The sequence below is a fragment of the Miniopterus schreibersii genome, assembly GCF_964146895.1.
Source record: "Miniopterus schreibersii genome assembly, chromosome: 9".
NCBI classification, from domain to species: Eukaryota; Metazoa; Chordata; class Mammalia; order Chiroptera; family Miniopteridae; genus Miniopterus; species Miniopterus schreibersii.
This window is the reverse complement of record NC_138118.1, coordinates 4,777,782-4,801,195: the sequence shown is the minus strand read 5'-3', so window position 1 is coordinate 4,801,195 and position 23,414 is coordinate 4,777,782. Positions and strand designations below refer to the sequence as shown.

At 41.0% G+C, this 23,414-nt stretch overlaps 1 protein-coding gene across 1 annotated transcript in view; it reads left to right on the top strand.

Moving 5' to 3' along the window:
- Positions 1 to 23,414, top strand: part of CNTNAP2 (contactin associated protein 2) — a 1,311,177-nt gene that overhangs the window by 584,744 nt on the left and 703,019 nt on the right. The window contains exon 4 of the mRNA XM_081147555.1: positions 16,796 to 16,943. Within this exon, the coding sequence (XP_081003681.1) occupies positions 16,796 to 16,943 (148 nt within the window). The remainder of the gene's footprint in view (positions 1 to 16,795; positions 16,944 to 23,414) is intronic.

Here is a 23,414-nt window from a genome sequence, read left to right as displayed (position 1 = left end):
ATTATTGAAAGTATTGCAGATGTCCCCTTTTTCCCCCCATTGACCCCCTCCACTTTGCACCTACCCCTGGCCCCCCAGGCCTGCACTGAACTGTTATCTGTGTCCATGGGTTATGCATATAAGCATGTAAGTTCTTAGATTAATCTCTCCCCACCTACCCACCCACCCCTGCCTTCCCTCTGAGATCCCTCAGTCTGTTCCAAGCTTCTGTGTCTCTGAATCTATTTTGTTTGTCAGTTTATTTTGTTCATTAGATTCCATGTATGAGTGAGGCCATGTGATACTTGCCTTTCTCTGACTAGCTTCTTTTATTTAACATAATACTCTCCAGTTCCCTCCATGCTGTCTCTAAGGGTAAGAGATCCTTCTTTACAGCTGCATAGTATTCCATGGTGTCAATGCCCCACAGCTTTTTTATCCACTCATCTACTGATGGGCACCCTAGTATACTGCTGGTGGGAGTGCAGATGGGTGCAGCCACTATGGAAAACAGTGTGGAGTTCCCTCAAAAAATTAAAAATGGAACTGCCATTTGACCCAGTGATCCCACTTCATGAATGTAACCTAAAAATCCTGAAGCATCAGTCAGAAAGAATATATGCACCCCTATGTTTATAGCAGCGCAATTTACAATAGCTAAGACCTGGAAATAATAAAGTATAGGTTTTAAATGATTATAAACCCATACAAATACTTTTTTCTAGGTCTTCATAAGTACTTGTACCCTGTGAAGAGCAGATACATTGACCCTTGAATAACAGGTTTAAACTGCATGGGTCCACTTATAGGAGGATTTTTTTCAATAAATATGTACAGGACCCTTGTCACGAGCATAGCAGCAAATGGCAGAATCAGCACTAATACCTCACAGTTAACTATGTAATTAACAATTGAAGATAAACTGCCTGGTTTTGTTTGAGTGGCCCAATGTTAAGAATCTCCCCATCCTACAAAAGTTTTTTCATTGAGTATTGTTATGTAGGTCTGAGCAAATAATTCATAATAAAAATCAGACACTTTAACTTGAGGGTAAAGATAAATGTGTTTGCAAATCTTCATTGTTGTTACAGTAACAGTTGAAAATTCACTTTGCAATCCTTTATAGTGCTTTAAAAACAAACCTTCCAGAAAGTGTTTCTCCCCTGTGTAGCCTGCTGTAGCTGAGTGTGGAAATGCATTTCTAAATGTCCTGTGTTCTGGTGCAGTACCATCTCTTTGGGTTTGTCTTGTGTGCTGTTTGAGCTTCTAGCACTCAACAAATATCCACAGTGGCCTGAGTGGCAGTTATGATGGAGGGCTCTGTCCTCAAGATGGTGTCTCCTAAATTGAGAATACTGTTTTAAAAATTCTCAACAAGAGTACTAATAAACACACACAAACCAAACTTCAAAAGGTATGGACCTGTGTCCATATCTATGTAACTTTCCTAGAACAGTGTTTCCTTTCATAGGTTAACCTTCAAATATGTTTGGTATAGTATATTACATTGCCAATGTAAGACTGTCCATGGTGATATTGGTATTAATGTATTATTTATCCATTTATTAATTTATCTTACACTCAGTGACCATTTTGCCAAGCACATCTAAGACAGAAATCTAGATGGAAGGGATACAGATCCATAAAAAAGTGGTCAGTGTCTACTCAATATGTTTCCGGATACAACATGAGAATAAAACAGGTGCGTGAATTCTTAGATGGCGAAACAGAGTGCTTTGGATGGGAATGGTGTCTCAGAGCCAGAGGGCTCACAACAGATGAGCTGTGGTCAAAATAGACTGAGAAAGGAGGTAGTTGCTGGTGTAGGTCTTCAATGATGGATAGAGATGAGCTAAGAAAATATGTAAGTGACCAGAAAGGTACCAGTGATAGCAAATAGCATAAGAAAAGGCTTAAAGAAAAAAAAAAATAAGACAGCACTAAGACAGTGGGACGATGCCTTTGGATAGTAGGTGATTAGGAGAAATTGACTTGTATGCTTCATACATGATCACGAATTCTAGGTTGATTCTGTTTTAATACACACTTGATACAATAAGCCCCAAAATGCCACTGAAGGCTTTTGAATATTTATATAAACTATTTTAGAATATTTCATGCGACCTATTTTAGAATGTTTTCCTGTTCTATGGACTTCTTGAAACCATGTAAAACTGGAACTGAACGCCTAAGATGAATATAGTAACAGTCAAGAGGGGGTGATGTTTAAAGGGTCTGGCTTGGAATGGTGGGTGTGGGCAGAGTGTGTCTTGACCCTGCCCACGACCTGTTTTATTGGAGCCCTCTGCACCGCATGGCACCGCTGGGTGAGGTTTCCTTGACAGCTGGAGCTCCTCTATTTGAGTTGACCCGTCCACAGCTGTCCTCTGAAGGGCAGTCAGGCTGCTGTGTGGGGCACATTGCCAGTGATGTGTAGTCTTACTCAGGCCCGGGTGCCCAGGCTGGTGGGGAAATGTGCAGGTAGCAATGGGCTGACACCTTACAACTCTGTTTCCTGTAGTAACCCAGGGATACTGTGTCGTCAGTGCCAAGTCCTCTCACAGTGGCGCCTTAGCAATAATTTTTAACTGTGCTGGGGGCAGGGCAGAGGAAATCTTACTTCAGAAGTCAGTGGAACATCTTCATCTTAGCAGAAACCTGGGAAAAAGAAAGAGTGTGGAGCTGATATTGGGCAACAAAGAAAGAATGTTGTTCCATGTTCTTAGAAATACTACTATCATGCATTTCATATTATCATGTGCAGTGTTTTATGGTTTAAAAACAATGGAGACAACCTAAGAATCTGTCCAGTACTCCAGGTTTACAGATGCAAAATTTTGACAAAAATCCTAAATGATTCCGTGATTATATAATGAGTCACTCAAGTTCAATGAGATCAAGAAATTCTAAAATCTGGTCTGTTGTCCTAATAATCAAATATGCCTCCTCTCATTGTTGTTTTTAATTGCACATTCTATAGAGACTATTATTTAAATGGTAAATGTGCCTGGCCAGTGTGGTTGAGTGGTTGAGCATCAACCTAGGATCCAGGAGACCGAGGTTTGATTCCCAGTCACGGCACATGCCGGGGTTGTGGGCTCGATCCCCAGTAGGAGGCGTGCAGGAGGCAGCCAATCAATGACTCTCTCATTGATGTTTCTCCCTATCCATTCCTCTCTCTGAAATCAATAAAGATATATTTAAAAAATAAAAAATAAATAAAAGGTAAAAGTAAAATACTGAGCCCTGATAATGCTCATACAGTTTTTTGCTTTTTAACCAATTGTTTTTATGACATTTTCTAGACCCCTGCAATCCTCACCAAGGTAAAATCCTCACCAAGGTAAAATAGTCGGGCTGTTGTTTCTCTTGGCATGGTCATTTTATTTCTAATAATTCATTCTGAAGTCAAAGTAGAATTATGTGTCTCACTTCAAGGTTGAACATGTAAGAGTTTACAGTGCATTGGGGTCAAGGGAAGCCTCTTAGCCTTTTCAGCTCAACAGGTTTTAAAAATGTATCTCTTCCTTTTCCTACTGGATTAATTCACTTTTGAACTTGAAGCTATTTACATTTCTGTTTACCAAACTTGATCTTGTTTTATTTTGCTTCTCTTTGTAGTTGTGTATCTTTAAATATTGTCTCAGGCACACAACTCTTCACTATTCTTCAAAGCTTTACAGCCCTTGATCATTTGATATATAACTTATTTCCTTTCCTCAAACATAGATAAGCTTTTGACCTGTGGAAGGTTGAGGAAAGAACTCTCTGGCAAACTGTTAAGGATGCCCATCCAGTTGACACTGATATATTTATTTAAAGGTTTTTTTTACTGATTTTTAGAGAGAGAGGAAGGGAGAAGGAGAGAGAAAGAGAGAGAAACATTATCAATGTGAGAGCAGAACATTGGTTGGCTGCCTCCTGCGTGCCCCCTCCCGGGATGGAGCCAGAAACCCGGGCATGTGCCCTGACCAGGAATTGAACCAGCAACCTTTCAGTGCAGGGGACGATGCCCAGCCCTCTCAGCTGCAGTGCCGGGGCAACACTGATGGATTAATGATTTCATTTTGAGTATAGCTCTACAACCCTAGTTTCTTTTCTTATTTTTTTAATCTTATAGTACTGAGATTAATATTGTTTAAATCCCCTATTCACATATGGAAGATTCTATATTATTTTGGCTATTTCAGCTGCCCTCTCTAGACCTTCCAGAGTTCTGTTATTTCTTTGTTGCAGTTTGTGAGCAGAATTTCAAATAGTATCCCATGGAAACACTGTCTTCTACTGCAGGGTGATAAAGCTGCCCATTTCTTTGGTCTGGTTTCACTGTGAGAGTTCAGTGACGCATTGCCTGCCAGGAACAACCTACAGGACGTCTAGATCTGTCCTCAGTTGTATCAAGTCCACTGTACCCGAAATACAAGTTTGGACAGCCACCTCCCCCTTAGAAAATCACCATAAATTGGTCACGTTAAAGCCTACTATAGTACATATTTCACTGCAGGATTTTCTCGCTGGCCTAGATTTTCACTGTGCAGAAATGTTTAGAGTTGTCTACAAATAAAGTATAAATTGTACATTTTTTCTATTTCTTCATCATTCGCATAAATATAGTATAAGATCTCTGGAGGATTCTTTTGTTAGCACGTTTCTATCAAGAAAACACAATAAACTGTTCTATCAGTAACAAAATGTTTACAATAACCATTTTGTGATTTGAATATCATGTTTTGTGGCATTTTGGCAAAGTTTTGCTTTATTTTTCAAATTGGAAAACAATCAGATAAAGGACTCCTCCTGAGCCTTATGTTTTGTTTTTTAATCAAAGAATTTTATTATAATCAAACATCATAGTGATGGTCACGTTGCATGGCCTGCCCTTCATGGACATCATGGTTGCTTCCAGCTGCCTTTTGAATCCCTTAGTCACCACTAGAGATGGAATTGAGTCCTCCTGGTGCCAAAGCTATTTGGGTTTCACAGTAAAATGGTAAAAGAGCTTATCACTCCCATAAGCATCTTTTTCCATGCTAGGTTTCCTAATTTACAAATGTATCGATGAGGCTGTGCTGGAGATAAGTTACTCTCAAGCTCCTCTCTTTATGTCCCCTCATCTCCAATCCTGATTGGAATGGAAGGGAACACTTTGTCTCATTTAGATTTTAAGTACAGTCTTTAGATACAGTCTCTATTGTTTCCTTAATACCCTTATTAGTAACATTAGTTTCCAGTGACAGTCACAAAGTAGCCTATCACTGACAAGAAGTAGAAGCATGCAGGCTAGAGAGAGGACTAATGTCAGAAATGAAAACAAAACTGGATTTTCTAAGCACATTCTCATATGTCTTGTTAAGTTTACAACTGAAGAGAGAATTACTGCTGTGTGATGGGAACTTTCTATAGCACAAGTGTGGAGGTTACGTGAATCTACACAAGTGATAAAAGTTTTATGCAACCCCCCACCCCCAAAAATAGAGTAGATACAAAAGCTAGTTAAATCAGCCTATAGTTTAGCTAATAATATTCTACCAGTGTCAAATTTCTGGCTGTAAAGATTATACTTTGATTACATAAAGTGTTATTATTGGAGGTGGCAGGGGGAAAGATACGCAGGAACTTTTATGCTATTTTTGTAACTTCTGTGTGATTCTAACATTATTTCAAAAACAACCCAGAGGCAAAAAAAAGTCAAACTCATAGGTTGCCATGTGATTTAATGCCCCTATTTCTTTCATTCTGTGTGTGTGTACATTACATGTATGTATCTCAGCTCGGTGCATGTTAGTTGACACCATCAGTTTGTATGGCTAGAAAGCCTAAATGTACTTACACTGTCCGGATATTCTTGAGGCATATGAAACTGAACATGGGAGCCTGAGCTTCATACAAAATCACTGTAACGCATAGGTGTTTGTGTGAAATGTAGGTAAATAGATCATTTGTGAGCAGGAAGAAATGACAGTAGAACACTAACATCTGAACTGTAAATAAGATGACTAAAGCCTCCACTTTTGTGTTGTCATATTAAGTAACAAAATAATACTGAGTGTAAATTACTCTGAAAACCAGAGTATAAATAAGGTATGATCCACTACTTTGATATCTTGATAAGATTTATAAAATGGTTTAGACTTTTACTTATGTAATATTGGCATAACATATATAATTCAATAAAAATAATTTATTGTCACAATAATCGTTAAATATGGAAATTAGTATATAATTTCAAACAATATATGACTCTTAAAAAAATATGTCTTTATTGATTTTAGGGTAGAGGAAGGGAGAGGAAGGAAGAGGGAGAGAGAAACATCCATGATGAGAGAGTTGTTGATCCGCCGCCTCCTGCACGCCCCCTACTGGGGATCGAGCCCACAACACGGGCATGTGCCCTGACTGGGAATCGAACCTCGATCTCCTGGATCATTGGGTGGTGCTCAGTCCCTGAGCCACGCTGGCTGGGCATATATATATAATGTGCATTTTCCATTAGAGGCTAAGTTTCACTTGCTTTTTATTTCTTTCCAGGGTGCTGTCATGCTAACAGTCTTTCCTCTAGATACTTCCGTAGGGTATTTCTTAAAGACAGGTTGAATAAAATACCTGAACAGTACCATCATATTCTCAAAGTCACCTAGGAGCTATTTTGGCTTTTTAAAAACATTATTCAAAAGGGCATGTTCAAAATAAAAGCTCTCTAAGTTTTTGGCTCCCCAGAATCTCTGGTTGTGTATAATTGGCTAACAGAACCTCTTGCTTATTAGTTTTGTTTCAGTGGTTTTTTACAAAAAATCATGAAGTTATTGCAAATCCCCATCTATCACAGCTGAATGCTCTGGGGTGGGGATGGGGGGAGAACCTTGCTCTGGATAATATTTTGCTACAGTAGCTTAAAATCAGAAGATTCCTTTAACTTCAGTGTGCCCTGCATTCTACATGTTCCCCTTTGCCCCCGAAAAATATGTTCAGAAGTTCAAGTGATGGTCATCTATTCGAAGTTTTAAATTAGTCCGTTCAGAGGGCAAGTAACATTTTCACATGTGCAGGGGACTGTAGTGAGGCTCTAAAATAATCACCATGTTGCACAAGATGGTTGGTTATAAAGAAGGTATTAAACGCGGCAACTGCAGCCTGGATGTTCTGTAAATTGGGAGCTGTAACCTGTGCTTTGTCTCGGGTTCTAAGTAAGAACCTTGTGGTTGTGCACGCAGAGCTGCAACATAACAAACATGTTGGTTCAGCTGAGTCAATTCTGTTAATTTGCTGAAAAGAATCTGTTAAGTGAATCATTTAGCATCCTATAAACAAAACAAAGGGCGATAATTGTACGAATTATTCTCATTTTATCAGGTTGGCAACGTGAGCAAAGGCAACCCGCATCTGTGCTTGGAGTTAAATAATTAGGTTCTCGCAGAAGGAGGTTTTAATTTTAATTTAGAAAAGCCACTTTCTGGGTAGTCTGCAAAGTCAGCTGAAGAAGAAAGCGGTTGGCCTCTGAGAATATTCAGAGTTGTCGGGGCGGGGAGGGTTTGAAAGAATACGGGCCACCGGAGCAGAGCCAGGGCCCAGCACAAGGGGGCGCTGTGCACGTGACGAAAGAAGAAAGGTCCCAGATGTGGCGGAAGATTCTGGTTGGAGGATTAGGGCAGCGGCAGTGGCGGCAAACTGGGGAGAGTAGGGAATGGAACAAGTGTTGGTGGTGAAAGGGAAAGACTGTTTCTTTTTAAAATTTGAAACATCGCGCAGCTACCCAAATAAAGGTGTCTGTCAGGCAGAGGGAAACTCTGGCCGAGATCTCAATCCAGTCCAGGGCTGGAGGTGCACCATGGAAATCAGTGCCCATTCTCTGGGTTAGGAGACCTCCCAGAAGAGGGTTGAGAAGCTAGAGGCCTAAGAGAATAGATGGGATTCCTGCCCCAGAATCAAACTGAGATCGCAGCCTCGGGTCGGCAAGGACGCCACGTGCTCCCAGGGGCTGCAGGCGTCCGGACTGAGAAGGAACCTGGATTTCACGTGTTAGCGCAGGAAACTAGTGACGGGAATGAGGGAAGGTGGGAATGAGCCCCGAACCTGGGGAGGCTGGGCTTAGAGCTGCCACTCTAAGGAGTGAGGGGGGTCAGGAAAGGGGGACAGGGTGTTGTAATTGTAGGAGCCAGTGGGGTTAAAGTTTTTTGTTTCGGGGTTTTGGGATTTTGTTTGCTTTGCTCCTTTTTTTCTTTTCTTTTTTTTGAGCAGCGGCATTGCCGGGTGTGTTTAGAAGCTGCCAGGCTGTTGCGCAGTCTGGCTGTACCACCTTGCGTTTCTCCTGGCAAAGCCAGCACTGTCCTTAGCACTGGGTGTTGCTGTCAGAGGGTTTTCGTTGTTGTTTTTGTTTATGAGCTTCGCGTTCACATGGGTTCCCCTTGCCCCATAAAACCCAAGGAGGTGATGCAGACTGGCCCACCCCTGAACGCAGGAGACTTGGAGCAAAGCTAAGGAAACCTGAGCTTCAGAAACCTCGGCTCTGGTCCTGACCTTTGCCCCCAGAAGATACTGTGTTTATTGAACTAGACGGGAAACAACGGGCCTGTCTCCCTCCCCGGCTGCTGGCTGGGCAGCATCTCTGCAAACCAGGCGCAGTGACAGCCGCTCTCAGCGCGCGAACGCGGGCCGCGGGAAGATCTCTGAATTGTCAGTTTTACTTTCTTAATAGGCATAAGGCTTGTTTGTGATTTATATCGCTTCTTCCGTCATTTTTGTTACATTATATTTTTGTGATATAGGGACCAGTTTACTTTTAAATTTTTTTGGCATAAAGCTTATTCATAGTATTAAGAATAGATTATTATCTCTATAGTTCTGTCCTCTCTTCATTTCTAATATTGTCATTTTTTCTCTTTGGGGGGGATTAATCTCACCAGAGATTTTCCAGTTTTATTTACTTTGTAGACAGAGTCAACTTTTGGCTTTCTTGATCTTTATGTTTTATTTAGTCTCACTCTTTTTTTTTAATTAAAAATTTTTAATGTTGACATAATTGCTGGTGTCCCCCTTTTCCCCACCCTTTGCCCACCTCCACCTACCCCTGTTTCCCTTCACTCTTATATTTTTAATTATTTTCATATACACTCTCCATTCTTTGAATTTATTCTGGCCTTTTTTTCTAGCTTCTAAAGTTTTAGACTTAGGTCATTGATTTTCCCCTTTTTCTATGATACATAATAAAGTAATAAAGTCTATAATTTCCCTCTAAATACTATTTTATCTAAAATTTAGTAAAATTTTGATCTTACTCTTTTTGACTAATTTGCTCTCAGTGATTATTAACTACCACATGATTTTCTTTTTTGTCCAAGTTGTATTTTTCTCTGTGTCTCTGTTTTTTCAACTTTACACAGCTCGTTGGTGGCAGAATTAAGATTGTACCTGTACTACTTTGAGAGCTTATATTTTTGTTTTTATTACTCTTTAGTCAGTGTAACTTAACCTTCATTGCCTTCTGAGAATGCAGACTATGTGATGCCAATGTTTAGATTCTTCTCTGACCTACTTCAAGGCCTAAAATATGTCATTTTTGTATATTTTTCAGTACATCCTTTGAAAAATATCAGGTGTAGGCTTTTAAAAATCTGTAGCATTAAGTTTATGAATTACTTTGTCTAATTATACCTTAGTAATTTTTCTCTGATACAGCCATAAGTGAAAGATGCATGCTTTAATATCCCATTATTTTGGTGGTTTTATTAATAAAGTCTTAATTAAAATATATTAATAGAACTAGTTATTCAAAACAACATTTTTAGCATACAGTTATTTAAAAATAATAGGAACTACCCCTAGTCAGTGTGGCTCCGTTGGTTGGAGCATCATCCTGTGCACCAAAAGGTCACAGGTTCAATTCCCAGTCAGGGCATATATGTAGGTTGCTGGTTTGATCCCCTGGTCCTGGGAGGCAACCAGTGGATGTATGTCTCTCACATCAATGCCCCTCCCTCCCTCCCTCCCTCCCTCCCTCCCTCCCTCCCTCCCTCCCTCCCTAAAATCAATAAAAATTAATAGTAATATAATATAAATGAATAAAATTAATGAATTTATGTTATATAGAAAGTACAGCAGTGATTACATTAAACCATAGGAGGGAGACAGGAAGAGAGGGACCCAAGATCCCTGTACCTGAGACTAGATTAAGGAGGAATGAACTGTGGGACCCAACTAAGGCATCAAAAAAGGCAAATCCACCTTCTGGGTAGAATGAGAGCAGGGGGAGTAAAACCTATGGAACACTGTCCCCGATCCCCATCAGAAATAAAGGAAGGAGAAGGGAAAAAACTAGACTCCTAAAGTTTTTCACCTTATTATTTCCTTAAGTGAGATATTTTTCTTTCATCCTAATTCCTAATTAATTAATGATTCTTCTAGTAAAATGTTTCTAAAATGTGTTCACCCACTTTGGCAAAATGTAGAGGGTAAGAAGATATTAATGGAGTCAGGAGTGGAAGCCTCTAGAGCGAGCAGGACTGCTCCTCTGTGGATGGAACATTTTGACATTTGGCCGAGGACGCGCATGCCGTGGTTTGCAGTCCACGTGGTGTTTCCAACACAGCTCAAGGAGTTACCTTGCTCCTGGTGCTGCTCTAACTTAGACGTAATTTTTGCAGGGCTCTTTCCTGTTACCCACGGTCTCTCTGACTCATGCACATTTCTCATACTCATGATGTTCCCCCCCCCCCCCCAGCAAAAGCTCCGTTAGCCTAGTGTCTTCTCCAGTCAGACCAGCAGGCTCTGTTTTCTTTTCCTGTAGGATGTTGTCAAGCATGGTCTATTAACTGCACACAGTGACTGGACTGGATTTCAGTGCACCCACGCAGAACAGAGCTATCAAATGGAATCAGGCGGGAGTTTGGGAATGGATATTTTTATTTACTCTTTTTTTGGGAGGGGGGTAATTTTTTTTAATTAAATTTAATTTTTTCATCAGCATTTATCCCCTCTATGCCCTCTTCCACCTCCACTCCCCTCATTCACTCATTTAATCAGGGAGTAAACACCTTATTGGACACCAGCCACTAGGCTAGGGGTTCTGATAAACCGGTGGACCTGAGGTTTGCTCACAGACTTCGAAGCTGACGTACATATTTCTGAAGCAGTCAGTAGGTGGGTAAGAAAAATCATAATGAAGTAATTGCAGTTGAGTAAAGGAAAGGAAAAGTGCTGGATGCTATGAGGCTCCCTGCAGGGCGTGGGGAGTGGAGAAGCGAGGGTCACGGGACCTCCTTACTGCCCAGGAGCTCTGTCAGCTGAATCCTGAGGAATGAGTTTGTGCAGCCGGGTAAAGATGGTGGTAAGAGAGCCCAGGTGAAGGGGCCAGATCAGGAGAGGAGCAGATGCAGGATTGTACAAAGGTGCTTCTTTCCTTCCCTCCCCAGCAGGGAGTGTATGTAGGCCTGGAGACTCACCTCAAGGCTGTAAAATGAAAGGCCTGTCTCTACATTTTGATATAAATTGTTAGCATGGGGAAAATAAAATATAAAATCCAGCCAGTAGTAAAGTGAAAATATCGCTTTAAGAATGACTATAGGGATCACTGGTTTATAGCATTAGCGTAAGGAGTAATCAGTGTGTGTTTCTACTGTAACACAGAAGTTTTGTGTTTCAAGAAAATAAGATCTCTCACTTCATGAAGTATTCATGGGTTGTTGTTTTTCTCACCTAATTCCGAGGTACGAGACTAGTCAGGAGCACTGAAGTCTCCGAGGCTCGCTTACCCAATAGCTGAGTGTTTTTTATGTGTTTTACCTTCTTCGGCAAAACTGTGGCTGGGGCTGTACAGTCCAGCCATTTGCTGCAGGGCATGTGATAATTTATTTTAGGTGTCTTGAAATCTGACATTTTAGTGATGACTAAATATATGTATTCTCTTCATAAATACTTCATAAGCCCTGCTGGCATGGCTCAGTGGTTGAGCATCAGCCTAGGATCCAGGAGATTGGGGTTCAGTTCCTGGTCAGGGCACATGCCCGGGTTGCGGGCTCGATCCCTTGCTGGGGCGGTGCAGGAGGCAGCCAATCAGTGACTCTCATCATTGATGTTTCTGTATCTCTCTCTCTCCCCCCCTCTCCCGTCCTCTCTCTGAAATCAATAAAGACATCATTGAAAAAAATAAATACCTCATAAGTTACGCTTTAGACCCCATAACAGTGAATTAGAAGGAAATTTTAGCTTATGCATCACACACAGCACACTCCTGAATCCCTGGTGTTTCCCTGCAGTCTGATAATTACACCAAAAGTGACAGGATGGTTTCCCAATCTACACTGGTGCCTTGGTTTTTGAACATCTCCGTTGACAAACATTTCAGGTTACGAATGCCGTAAACCTGGAAGGAAATGCTTCCATTTTTGAACTCGCCTCGGAAGTCGAACACGCCCCATGTCTTCTGCTGAGGGCAAGATCCTGAGGCCTAGCTGTCGGCTGTGGATCCCTCAGTTTTGGAACATTTCAGAGCTCGAATGGTCTTCTGGACAGATTACATTCGGAAACTGAGGGACCACTATATATTGGTTTTTAACTGCCATGCAGCTAAACAGTCTCCTGAAGACTTGAGATTTTTTCACCCTGAGTTAAGGGAAGGATTGATTAACTTGAAAGATTCTCTTAGATCAGGGGCTGGCACACTACAGCCCATCACCCACTCTGGTCCCTGCCTCTTTTTTTTTTAATATGATGAGAGAGTCATTGATTGGATGCCTCCTGCACACCCCCTGCTGGGGCTGGAGCCCTGACCCTCCCATGTGCCCTGACCAGGAATCGAACTAGACCTCCTGTTTCAGAGGTGGATGCTCAACCACTGAGCCACGCTGGCCGGGCCCTGCCTGCTCTTTTAAAGTCCATGCACTAAGATTGTTTTTACATTTTTCAAGTTATTTAAAAAAAAAAATAACAGAGAAGGTGAAGAAAGAGGGTACAGGCTGAGAGGTGTGTGACCTGAAAACCCAAAATATGTATTTACTGTTTGGGCCTTTACAAAAAAGTTTGTCTCTCCTTCTCTTAGGCCATCTGAACTGTTGTTTGAGGGAGAGGAAATATTTAGTGCACGCAATGAAAATATTAAGTTATTAAAATTTCAGTAATGTTTAGGTTATTTGAAAGTTCTTCTGAGCGATTCACAATATCTAAGAAAAAAAAGAAAAAAAAGCTCCAGCTCTTTGCTGGGTATTTAACAATTTATAGGACCATAAAGTCTTGCCATAGGTTTAACACTGTATTATATTGTTCTTAGCTTTACTAAGCATAAAGCTTTGCAAGTTACATAAATGCTATGTTGGTAAAACAAAGCAAAACAAAACTATCCTTCTAAGCATCTACACAAATCACAGCCGGAAGAGGAGATTTAATAGCGACAACATATAATTCTCAAGCTCCTGTAAATTGATTTTTCAGTCTTACAGGGATGAGTCTGGTGTTTTCATGTACACACAAAGCATATATTACTGTGTGACATTTGTCTAAATGAAGGTGGAATTTTATTTAATTAATTTTAATATGTTTTTATTGATTTCAGAGAGAGGAAGAGAGAGGGAGAGAGAGACAGAGACATCGATGAGAGAGTCATTGATCGGCTGCCTCCCTCACGCCCCCCCTGGGGATTGAGCCCACACCCCTGGCATGTGCCCTGGTGGGGAATTGAACTGTGATCTCCCAGATCCTAGGTCGATGCTCAACCTCTGAGCCACGCCACCAGCTGGGCTAAGGTGGAATTTTAAATGACAGTGTTGCATTCAAGAAAGATTCAAATTCATTTTAACGTTTTAATTTTGATGTGGATTTCCAAATCTTAAAGATTTTGTAAAAATCAGCTGTATGTGTTTCCTTGTGTTTCCCCCTCCCTTTTTATATCTATGTGAAAGCTGCCAGTGAAGGTGAAAGTCAAATTGTGTAGAACAAATGGTCCTTTTCAAAGCCTATGAATTGTAGTCATTACAACTAAAATGCTGTATGCATCATAGCAGACCAGTCTTTTTTCCTTTCAGTGAAAGTGTCATTCAAACTCCTAATTACTTGTATTAAAAATGCCAAGGAGCTTTTGCTAAGGACCACAAAAGGAACCTGTTTTGGGAAGATGTCTGAGAAAGGAAAATACTAATGTCAGAATTCATGGAAATAAGAATGCAGAGAGAAGTAAACTATGCAGGCAAAATACTCTATCTAATAAATGGACTGGAAATCAAACAAATGTCTCAAACATGGTTGAGAAAAATGATCGAACTCTGTATTGGATATCCAGATACGTAATAGCAAACATCAAAAATAAATGTGTTGTGCCCAAAGAGAGAAACCTTTATTCCCAGCTAAAATTTGATGCTGGAAGGTTAGGATAGGATTGGATAAGCTCCTGCCTTGGCCCTGGTTTGCCCTCATTAGCTATTCAGCTTCCAGTATTTTCTCTCGTTCTTCTGAGCCTGAGTTTCCTGATTTGGGAAAAAAAATAAAAATTGCATCCCTTCTAAAGTTAGAGTTTTCTGTCATACACCAACAATACATTATGGACTAGAACCCTTTAAATAATAACGTGATATATAAATATTAGATAATGTTTTTATTAAATCAGTGGCTATACCTTCTATGTTCCTTAACTTTCCCAAAAAACTGCTACATAAAAGGAGACATTTCACACATATTTAGGCTTTTGTATTCAAGACAATGATCAGGAACACCTACACCATTCTTTGCAAGTGTTTTAAACTTCAGTTAGGATACTATCTTAAGTCTCAGTATGCTTGGAAATGAAGTACAAAAAAACACAGCCTTCTGATGCTGTGAATCCTGAAGAAAATACCTGTGTCATGCACTGTTCATGAATAATGAATGGACCCGCTCGCTCTGTAAAGCCAAACTTGGATAAAGCACAGTCCTCCTTAACATCTCAGATTCTCAAATTCTCTGTGTGGTCTTTTAATTCGATGGTGGAATCTCAAATGTAATATATTTAAATCTTCACTATCTTTCCCTTCAGATATCTCTGTTACTTGATTTTTTTCAGTTCCTTAAAAAACAAATAAATGAGGTCCGATTGTGAAAAAGCCTGGAGCAACTCTGGATTTCGGTGCTCAAACGATGTCCTCACATTTTGCCTATTTGGTCTTTCTCTGACATACAACCCTTTATAATAGCAAAATGCCCAATTGTGTATTTTACATTATGCTGCAGTCTTCTGTTGTTCTCAGAGGAACTTCATTTTAATTGGGGAGGGAGATTTTAGGCCTCAGTCTTAAAAATTACAAGATGAGTAATTTTTCTTGCTTAAAGCTCTCCCATGGATTTCCTTCTGGCGCATCTGAAATGAAATCTGCAACATTACCAAGGCCTACAGGCCCTCCTTGCTCTGACCTCCCCTCCCCAACACCTCCCCCGACTCCTCCCTTCCTCATGTGCTCCCAGAACACTGGCTTCCTTCCTGTCCCCCAAACATGCCCAGTATGCTCAGGGGGTTTGCAACTGGCTTTGCATATGTGTGATTTAATATATACAATGTATAACAATCTTATATTAATATACAACAAATAATACAGTATATAACATGTTATACAAAATATATAACAGTATCGGTGATATATTCATTATGCTTCCATTATTTATCCGCCTCAGTATATATTTTAACATTTATGTTGTTAAATGTTAAAAGTGAAAAGTGAAACTGTCTGTACCGTTCACTGCTGTAGCCAGTGGAGTGAACAGTATCTGGTACAAAGAAGATGCTCAGATATCTCCTGAGTAAGTAAGCGAGTGGACCAGTGAATGAATGAATGAATGAATGAATGAATGAATGAATGAATGAATGAATGGTTTACTTGTTCCACCACAGGTGCTAAAACTGAGTCTCCTTGAGTTAGGTACCTCTCCTGTGCTACCCACTGGCATCTGCCTGTGCCGAGTCAGGTGGGTGTAGAGTGCTGACTGGGTGACCTTTTAAAGTAAAATCCAGGGGCTGTTACTCAAAGAAAAGAGTGTGCTGAGGAGGGAGGGACAGCTGTCTCCCCTGTGATCCGCCTGCCTTCCCTCTTTCTCTCACCTGTGGGTAAATGTTATCACTTCTTCTTTTGAAATATCATATGTTTTTTTCTTAAACTTTCCCATACCGTACGCGTTGGTGCTGACTCAGTTCCTTGTCACTAGTCATCCTGCCCGTGGTGTGATCTCCACAACCCCAATCTCCTGACTGTGGGTTTCTTATTCTTTCATTTCTTAAAAAAAAAAAAAAAGCACAACATAGTTGATTGTTCTTTTTACCCGATGGGTGTTGAAAAAGTCAGATTTCTAATGGGGACATAGGAAGGTAATGTGGAGAGGGTTTTTTAAAAGCAAGAAATAGGGTTGGATTTTAGGAAAAATTACTTATTGTGTAACTCAAATTTTAGAACTCATCATTTAAATGTTTATTGTATACTACAGTGGATACCATACAGTATTTCATTCTTTTAACATCTGAGTATATTTACATATGTGAAAGGGCCCAGAGAACTTCTGGTTCAGTTTCCATTCTGTTCCTGGTCAGGGCACATGCTGGTGGAATCCCCAGTATGCATCTCTCTCACAGATGTTTCTCTCTCTCTCCCCCTCTCCCTTGGTTTCTATCTAAGAAATCAATAAAACATATTAAAAAAATAAAACTTGACTTGTTTTCCAATAAATATAAGTGTTTTACAAATTGTTTTTAGTGCGGAGAGTATAAAATCCTGCCATTGGATAGGAAAATTTTAAGTTTAGTTTGGCAGAGAGCATGGTTGTTTCTAAGGTATTTCCCCACCCCCCCTAATTTGTAAATCCCACTTTTCCTCAGGCGTTTCCCGGGAACATCAACTCGGATAGCGTGGTCCGGCACGACTTACAGCACCCGGTCACCGCCCGCCACGTGCGCTTCGTGCCGCTGGACTGGAACGGAGAGGGGCGCATCGGGCTGCGCATCGAGGTCTACGGCTGCGCCTACTGTGAGTACCGGGGGGGGGCTGCCGCGGTCGTGCAAACCGCGCCCCGTGTGTGGGCCGCTGTTTAACAGGGCTTGCTTCCGCTGACAGTAAACCTCTGTTATTGTATATAAATAAACATACGTTTTTTCTTGTTACAAGGGTACATTCGCAGTGATTCACGTTGATTCACAAGCGCGTGGATGAGTATCTTAGGGTTTTCTTAAGGATCCAGAAGTGCTTTTGTTCAATACACGAAAACAACAGAGCTTAGTAATTAAATTGCCTGGAGTCTTAGGAAATATTTAAAAAGGAGTAAAACCCATGCTGTTACCTGTTTTTTGACTTTTTGTGATGGGTTTTGGTTACATCCCTAAGAGCTTTCTTCCAGTTTTCCTCCCTTAGAGAGTCACTATTTTAAAACCAAACTCTGAGTTTTAATGTCAGTGGCTTCTTAAGTGCCTGTAAGTTTTATTTGCTCCTTTTCAAATTTACTTGGCCATCTTTTTTAAAAATCATGATTTAGCCAGGCCGGGGTTGCTCAGGTGTTGAGCACTGGCCTAGGAACCAGGTCACAGTGCGATTCCCTCAGGGCACGTGCCTTGCAGGCTGATCCCCAGCAGGGGGCGTGCAAGAGGCAGCCTGCCAAGGACCCTCATCACTGATGTTTCTCTCTGTCCCTCTCCCCCTGTCCCTGCCTCTCTCTGAAATCAATAAAGATATATTTTTAAAAAATCATAATTTAAACTCCCTTTTTTAACTTTTTAAAATACATTATACATAGGTCCAGTCATTTCACTCTGAGGATTTGGGGGGATTTTAATTCTGCTGTTTCCTGTTTCTGCTGATTTTTGAAAGCAGTGCTTGTTTCCCTCCTCCTTTACTCCCTGCCGTCCCTCCCTTCTCCTCTTCTGAGCCCTCCCCCCGCCTGTCCTCTCTTCGTATCCTCACACTCATCCATCTTCCTGCCTTTTGGGACTTCAGATTCTCCAAAACTTCATCTGTGGGACTTCTTTCAGGCCAAGGTTGGTGGTGGATCCTGGAGATGACTCATCTTTGCTAATTTGCTTCTGTAGGCACAGAATTACTTTACCGACACACGGTGACTTTAGAGGTTGTTGGAGGCCGCTGGGTAGCATAAATCCAATCTGCAAAGGCATGATTTGCAAGCACTGGCTTTAGAATATGAACTCTCTTAAAATGTGTTTCCCTCCTCAGGAGAAATTTTGTTCCCATTCTTCCAGTTGGGCTGGGGGAGGAGGGTGCTGGATACAGGCCGGATGGGCAATGGGGATACCGCTTTATGCAGGGGGTCTCCTATTAGACTTTCCCTTAACCCTTTCTGTAGACCCTTAAAAATGAAAGTTCACTATAACCAGTAAATGGCAAATGCGCTATTGGGCAAGCTTTTTTTTTCTTTATTTTTAAATTTATCTTTACTGTCAAAAGTATTACAGATGTCCCCCCTTTTTCCCCATTGATCCTTTCTGCCCCCGACCCATCCCCAGCCCCAGGCCTTCCCCACACTATTGTCTGTGTCCATGGGCTATGCATATATGCATATAAGTTCTTTGGTTTATCTCTCCCCACTCCCCCCCCCCCCACTTCTGTCTGAGGTTTATCAGTATGATTCATGCTTCTGTGTCTCTGGATCTTTAACCAAACACTTGGTAATTCATAATAACAAGCATATAAGGCTTTCACCTCTGTATAAACTTAGTAGCAGAGATTATAAAAATAGTCGCTACAGAGATGACCAAATCATATTTTATTAATTCATGGGCAACACTGTTATGTGCAGACTGAGCTGGCCACAGAGGTCATTTTTACAGCTCTGTAGATGTCTGTTTTATTTGGTCATCACTTTATTGCAGCAAATAGAGTGAGTAGAGAGACAGAATTAGTTCTTTAGAATGAGATCTTCAGGAAGAAGTTTTGCCTCTTTGGGAGAAGCCTAAAATGAGCCCAGGTGTAAATCCGGTTCCTTTCGACTGTGTGGCCTGGGTCTTCCTGGACACAGACCCCTGTGTTCACATGTATTCTAGCTGTTGGCATCCTGATGGGAAGGCAACACAAACAAAAACCCAAACAAACAAAAACAAAACAACGGCAAAAACAGTGATATTTTTATCAGCATGACAGATTTTATAAGGAGTATGTTCAAACCTTCAATAAATGGAAAATATGTAACAGTCTTCACGGAAACCATGATATATATAATTTCTTTTACTACCAATCGTTTATCCGGTACTTTTTATGTGTCATGAACCACGCTGATTTCAACCCAGTGAAACTGATTTGGGACTCTGGCCTCCACAATTGTGAAGGGAACAAATATCTGTTGTTTTAAGCCACCATGTATTTGGTGTTTTGTTATAACAGCAACAGGAAACTAATACAAATGTCAATAACATTTTAGGAAGAAACAAAAGACTCAAAAATAGCACTAGAGCAGTGCTTCCCAATGGAACATTTTTACAAAGGTGTAAATGTTGTAGACCTGCTCTGAGCACTTGAAGTATAAGGAAGACACTAAGGACTTCAACTTTTGATGTAATTTTAATTTACTTGAATTAAAATACTGTGACCACTGACTATCCTATTGGATGATGCATCTTAAAAGAACCAAAACATCTGCTCCTTATTTTATATTTTTGTTATAACCTAAACAAATTATTACATTTATTTTTTAATTGACAGCTTCTAAATTTTGCCCCTTGGTTTGGAAAACTACAGTTTAATCTTTCTGAAGAGGCTTTCTTTACTGTCAAAATTTTACGACAAGTCATTTCCCTAACCAGACCTTTAACCAGGCCATCTCCCTAACTGCTGTCCAGAACAGATTATTTCTGATTTGTTTATTTTTGAAGAATGCAAATTATATTTATCTCTTTTCCAATAAAAAAGATTCACATGTTTATACTGAGAAAAAAAAAAGTGTGTTAAACATAATCTCTATGGACAACTTTCACAAAGTTGCAGTGATTTAGGTTTACCTGCACTGGAATTTGGACTGGAGTGGGTCCTTGGAAGATGAAACTACTATTTGTTCTTGAACTTAGTGAACTGTTGGCTGCAGGGTTTTGTCTGATTTTACAGTGAGTAAGGGAACCATGGAGCCCCGAGTGGGGAAATGCTGATCAGAGAGATACACTCTCTCGGTTTGCTTTCTTGGGAGTAGCAGCACTGTGGATGCTAAGGTCCCTGCAAGGAGAAGTAGGCTTTGATCACTCTTACAGGAGAGAGAAGTGAATTTTCTCATCTTAGTAAAAATACCCTTTTGAGGGTTTAGCTGAGATCTGCCTGAAACCTGCAGGGTAGGGGATGGGGTGGTTCCTCTTTGATTTTGGCTTGCCAGAACTCCAGAGGGAGACATCTCCGTGGGAGCACTGCTGTGGCTGGAGTGTGCCCTCCTGTAAGTCTCCTGGGAGTGTCATCTTTCTTCCACGATCAGCTCCTGTGTGGTCGCTTTGTAGCTTGAACAGTTGGGTTCTTCTCGAGGTTGACAGGAGAAGCTCACTCTATTCCAGGTGGAGACGTTCAGTTCCAGGCCACTGCTTCTCAGACTTTAGGGCTTCTGTTTCTGTTTTCTGACGTGTCTCAACGATAATATGAATTTCAGTTTCAGTGAATTCAAACTCATTTTAGATCATTCTGCTCCCTCTACATTTGGTTTTCCCCTCAAGGTACGTTGAAACAAGTGCATGCTGTTATTTTTATAAAACTTAGAGCTATTCCCAGGTCTTCTGACTCAGTAAGCCATCTCCCAAAACACCAGTGCTCATCTCCTTGCTCTGTACCAAAGGGACTGCGTGAAGCTGGAGGGAGACATCTTAGTCTAATAATTTTAAGAAATCATGTAGTACCCAAACATTTATTTAACAAAAGCCCAACACAGTGTATTGATTAAAGTAGTGAGTCATTTTTTGATGACAAATACTAAATTGACTTTAACCAGAGTCTTCATAAGAGGATGGTAGCACGTTGGAAAACCAGGATACACACATCTAAAGTAATTTTTACATATGCCTTCAATTTGGATGAAGAATGAATAAAGCCTAGATACATCACCCAGTGCCAATCATGGTGGAAAAAAGTATCAGGAGAAGCCAAGTTCAGACAGAAGGGGGCAGTGTTTCATCCTTCTCAGGCTCTGTTCACGAGAATTGTTTCTTTCTGCTGTTTTTTCAAAAAATTTTTAAATGATTTTAGGGGAAGGGGAAGGGGGAGAGAGAGAGAGACTTCGATGTGAGAGAGAAACCTGGATCAGTTGCTTCGGTCGCGTGCCCCCACCAGGCTTGAGCCGTAACCTGGGCGTGTGCCCTGACTGGGAATGGAACCGCCCACCTTCTGGAGTATGGGATGTCGCCCCAGTCCTCTGAGCCACACCAGCCACGGGGAGAGTGTTCCGCAGCTCATTCCCGTAGCGCTGCCCAGGCGAGAGATACTGCGTGTATACGTGCCTGAGTGCGCCGGGCTGTCCTAACCAGTTACCACAAACCGTGCATCTTAAGACAATAGAGCCTGATCCTCTCACGGTCCTGGAGGGCAGAATCTGAAAGCAGCGTGTTCTCAGGGTCGATTCCTTTATGGAGCGTCCAAGGGACAGACTGTTTCATGCCTCTCCCTGGGCGGTTCTCTGTGTTGGTTACCTTGTAGCTGCATCACTCCAGGCTCTGCCTCTGCCTTCACCTGGCCCCATCCCTCTCAGTGTCTATATCTCTGTCCTCACATGGCCTTCTTACAAGGACACCAGCCTTATAAGGATCCATGCTAATCAGGAGGACCTCATTGGAAAGTAGCTAATCACATCTCCAATGACACTATTTCCGATTAAGTCTCCATCTCGAGTTTCTGGGTGGATGTGAATTTTGGGGGTACGTTATGCAACCCCATACAACATATATTCATTACAGTTGTTAAGAATTTCTGTTTAGATCAATGTAGCCCAGCAGAGAAATAAGAAAACAGTTTTGGAAGTCAACCTGTGTTTTCCTATTTAAATTAGATGTTTAATTTTGCATAGTATATATTAAAGGGTCCCAGATACATATTTATTGTATATGTCACACACACAGACATATGATGTAAAAGATTTATTATGTGGCTTGAGGATCGATACATTGTGACACAGATTCATCCATCTCATTAGCATTTATTGAATTCTTCTCTTTGTAAATCATTTTGCTACCTTTAAATCCAAAAATGCAAATCTGACCCTATCCCACCTGTGCTTCATGGCCTGGAAAGTCCCACGTCGTGAGCTTGAAATACGCAGCCTGCCCCGTGACCTCTCAGTCTTCCACCCAGTCACATCCGTGTTGCTCTTTATGCTCCGCTAATACAAACTGTTTCCGTTTCCAAGCACATGACCTGCTTTGTAACACTCGTTCATCTGAGGCGTCCTCTCAGACCACAGGTCCTCTGAACCATCCTCCACCCGGCCAACCCGTCCTACCCCCCAAGATTCAATGGGGATGCCCTTCCAACGAGAAGACTTCTCTGAATCTCCGGAACAAACCCTACTTGTTTCTTGACTCCCATTACACTCTGTGACTGTGTCTAGTGGAATAGTTATCAAAACATTCCAAATACAGCAGGCCTTGGGGTCCTGGGGGAGGGGACACGCAGGTCACCTTACTCATCCTTGGCATCCGTCATTAGCAGACTCCCTGCGTTCAATTAATGTTTGCTGAACCGAGCTAATGTAAGATGTAAATGATACAGACCTAATTTATTCCCTCAGTAAAAACACATTACTATTTGATGTTGTATAGATTTTTTTTCCGCGTTGGTTCAACAGGGTATGATTTTATTACCTCATATTGAATGGTGTTCTAGTGGCCGGCAGAATGTTGAAATAATTGCTAAATGTAATATATTAATAGATGTTCCAAAAGAGTCATACAAAACAAATAACTCAGTTGTTCTTTTTCTAATCTGAATGTGTGTAGAGCTTGTGTTTTTTCTATTTAAGGTTATTTTAAACCACAGCTCCATGGGGCTGCTCTGCGGATTACATATATAAATTATTTATCATCAGAGGAGAAATATCACACTATTACTAATTACTTTGAACTTTATATCCGGATTAATCTGAAAATTAAAGTAAATCAGTATAAAAATAGATTTAATAGCTATCAAGGCCAAGTCACATGTGGCAAAGAGATAATTAAAATTGTGATACTAATAAATCGTATATGCAGGGCATGTTTTGTTCTTAAGTTTCTTTGCAGCAGGTAAAATAACTGATAGGTTATGACCAGAAATGTCCTTGCCATTAAGAAGTGGAACTGAGATTCAAGCACGTGTAGAATTTTTTTTTTTAACCCTCACCCGAGGATATTTTTCCCATTGCTTTTCAGAGAGAGTGGGAGGGAGAGAGAAACATCGATGTGAGAGAGACTCATTGATTGGTTGCCCCCCTCATGTGCCCCAGACCGGGGTGGGGAATCAAGCCTGCAGCCACAGTACGTTACCTTGATCAGAATGGAA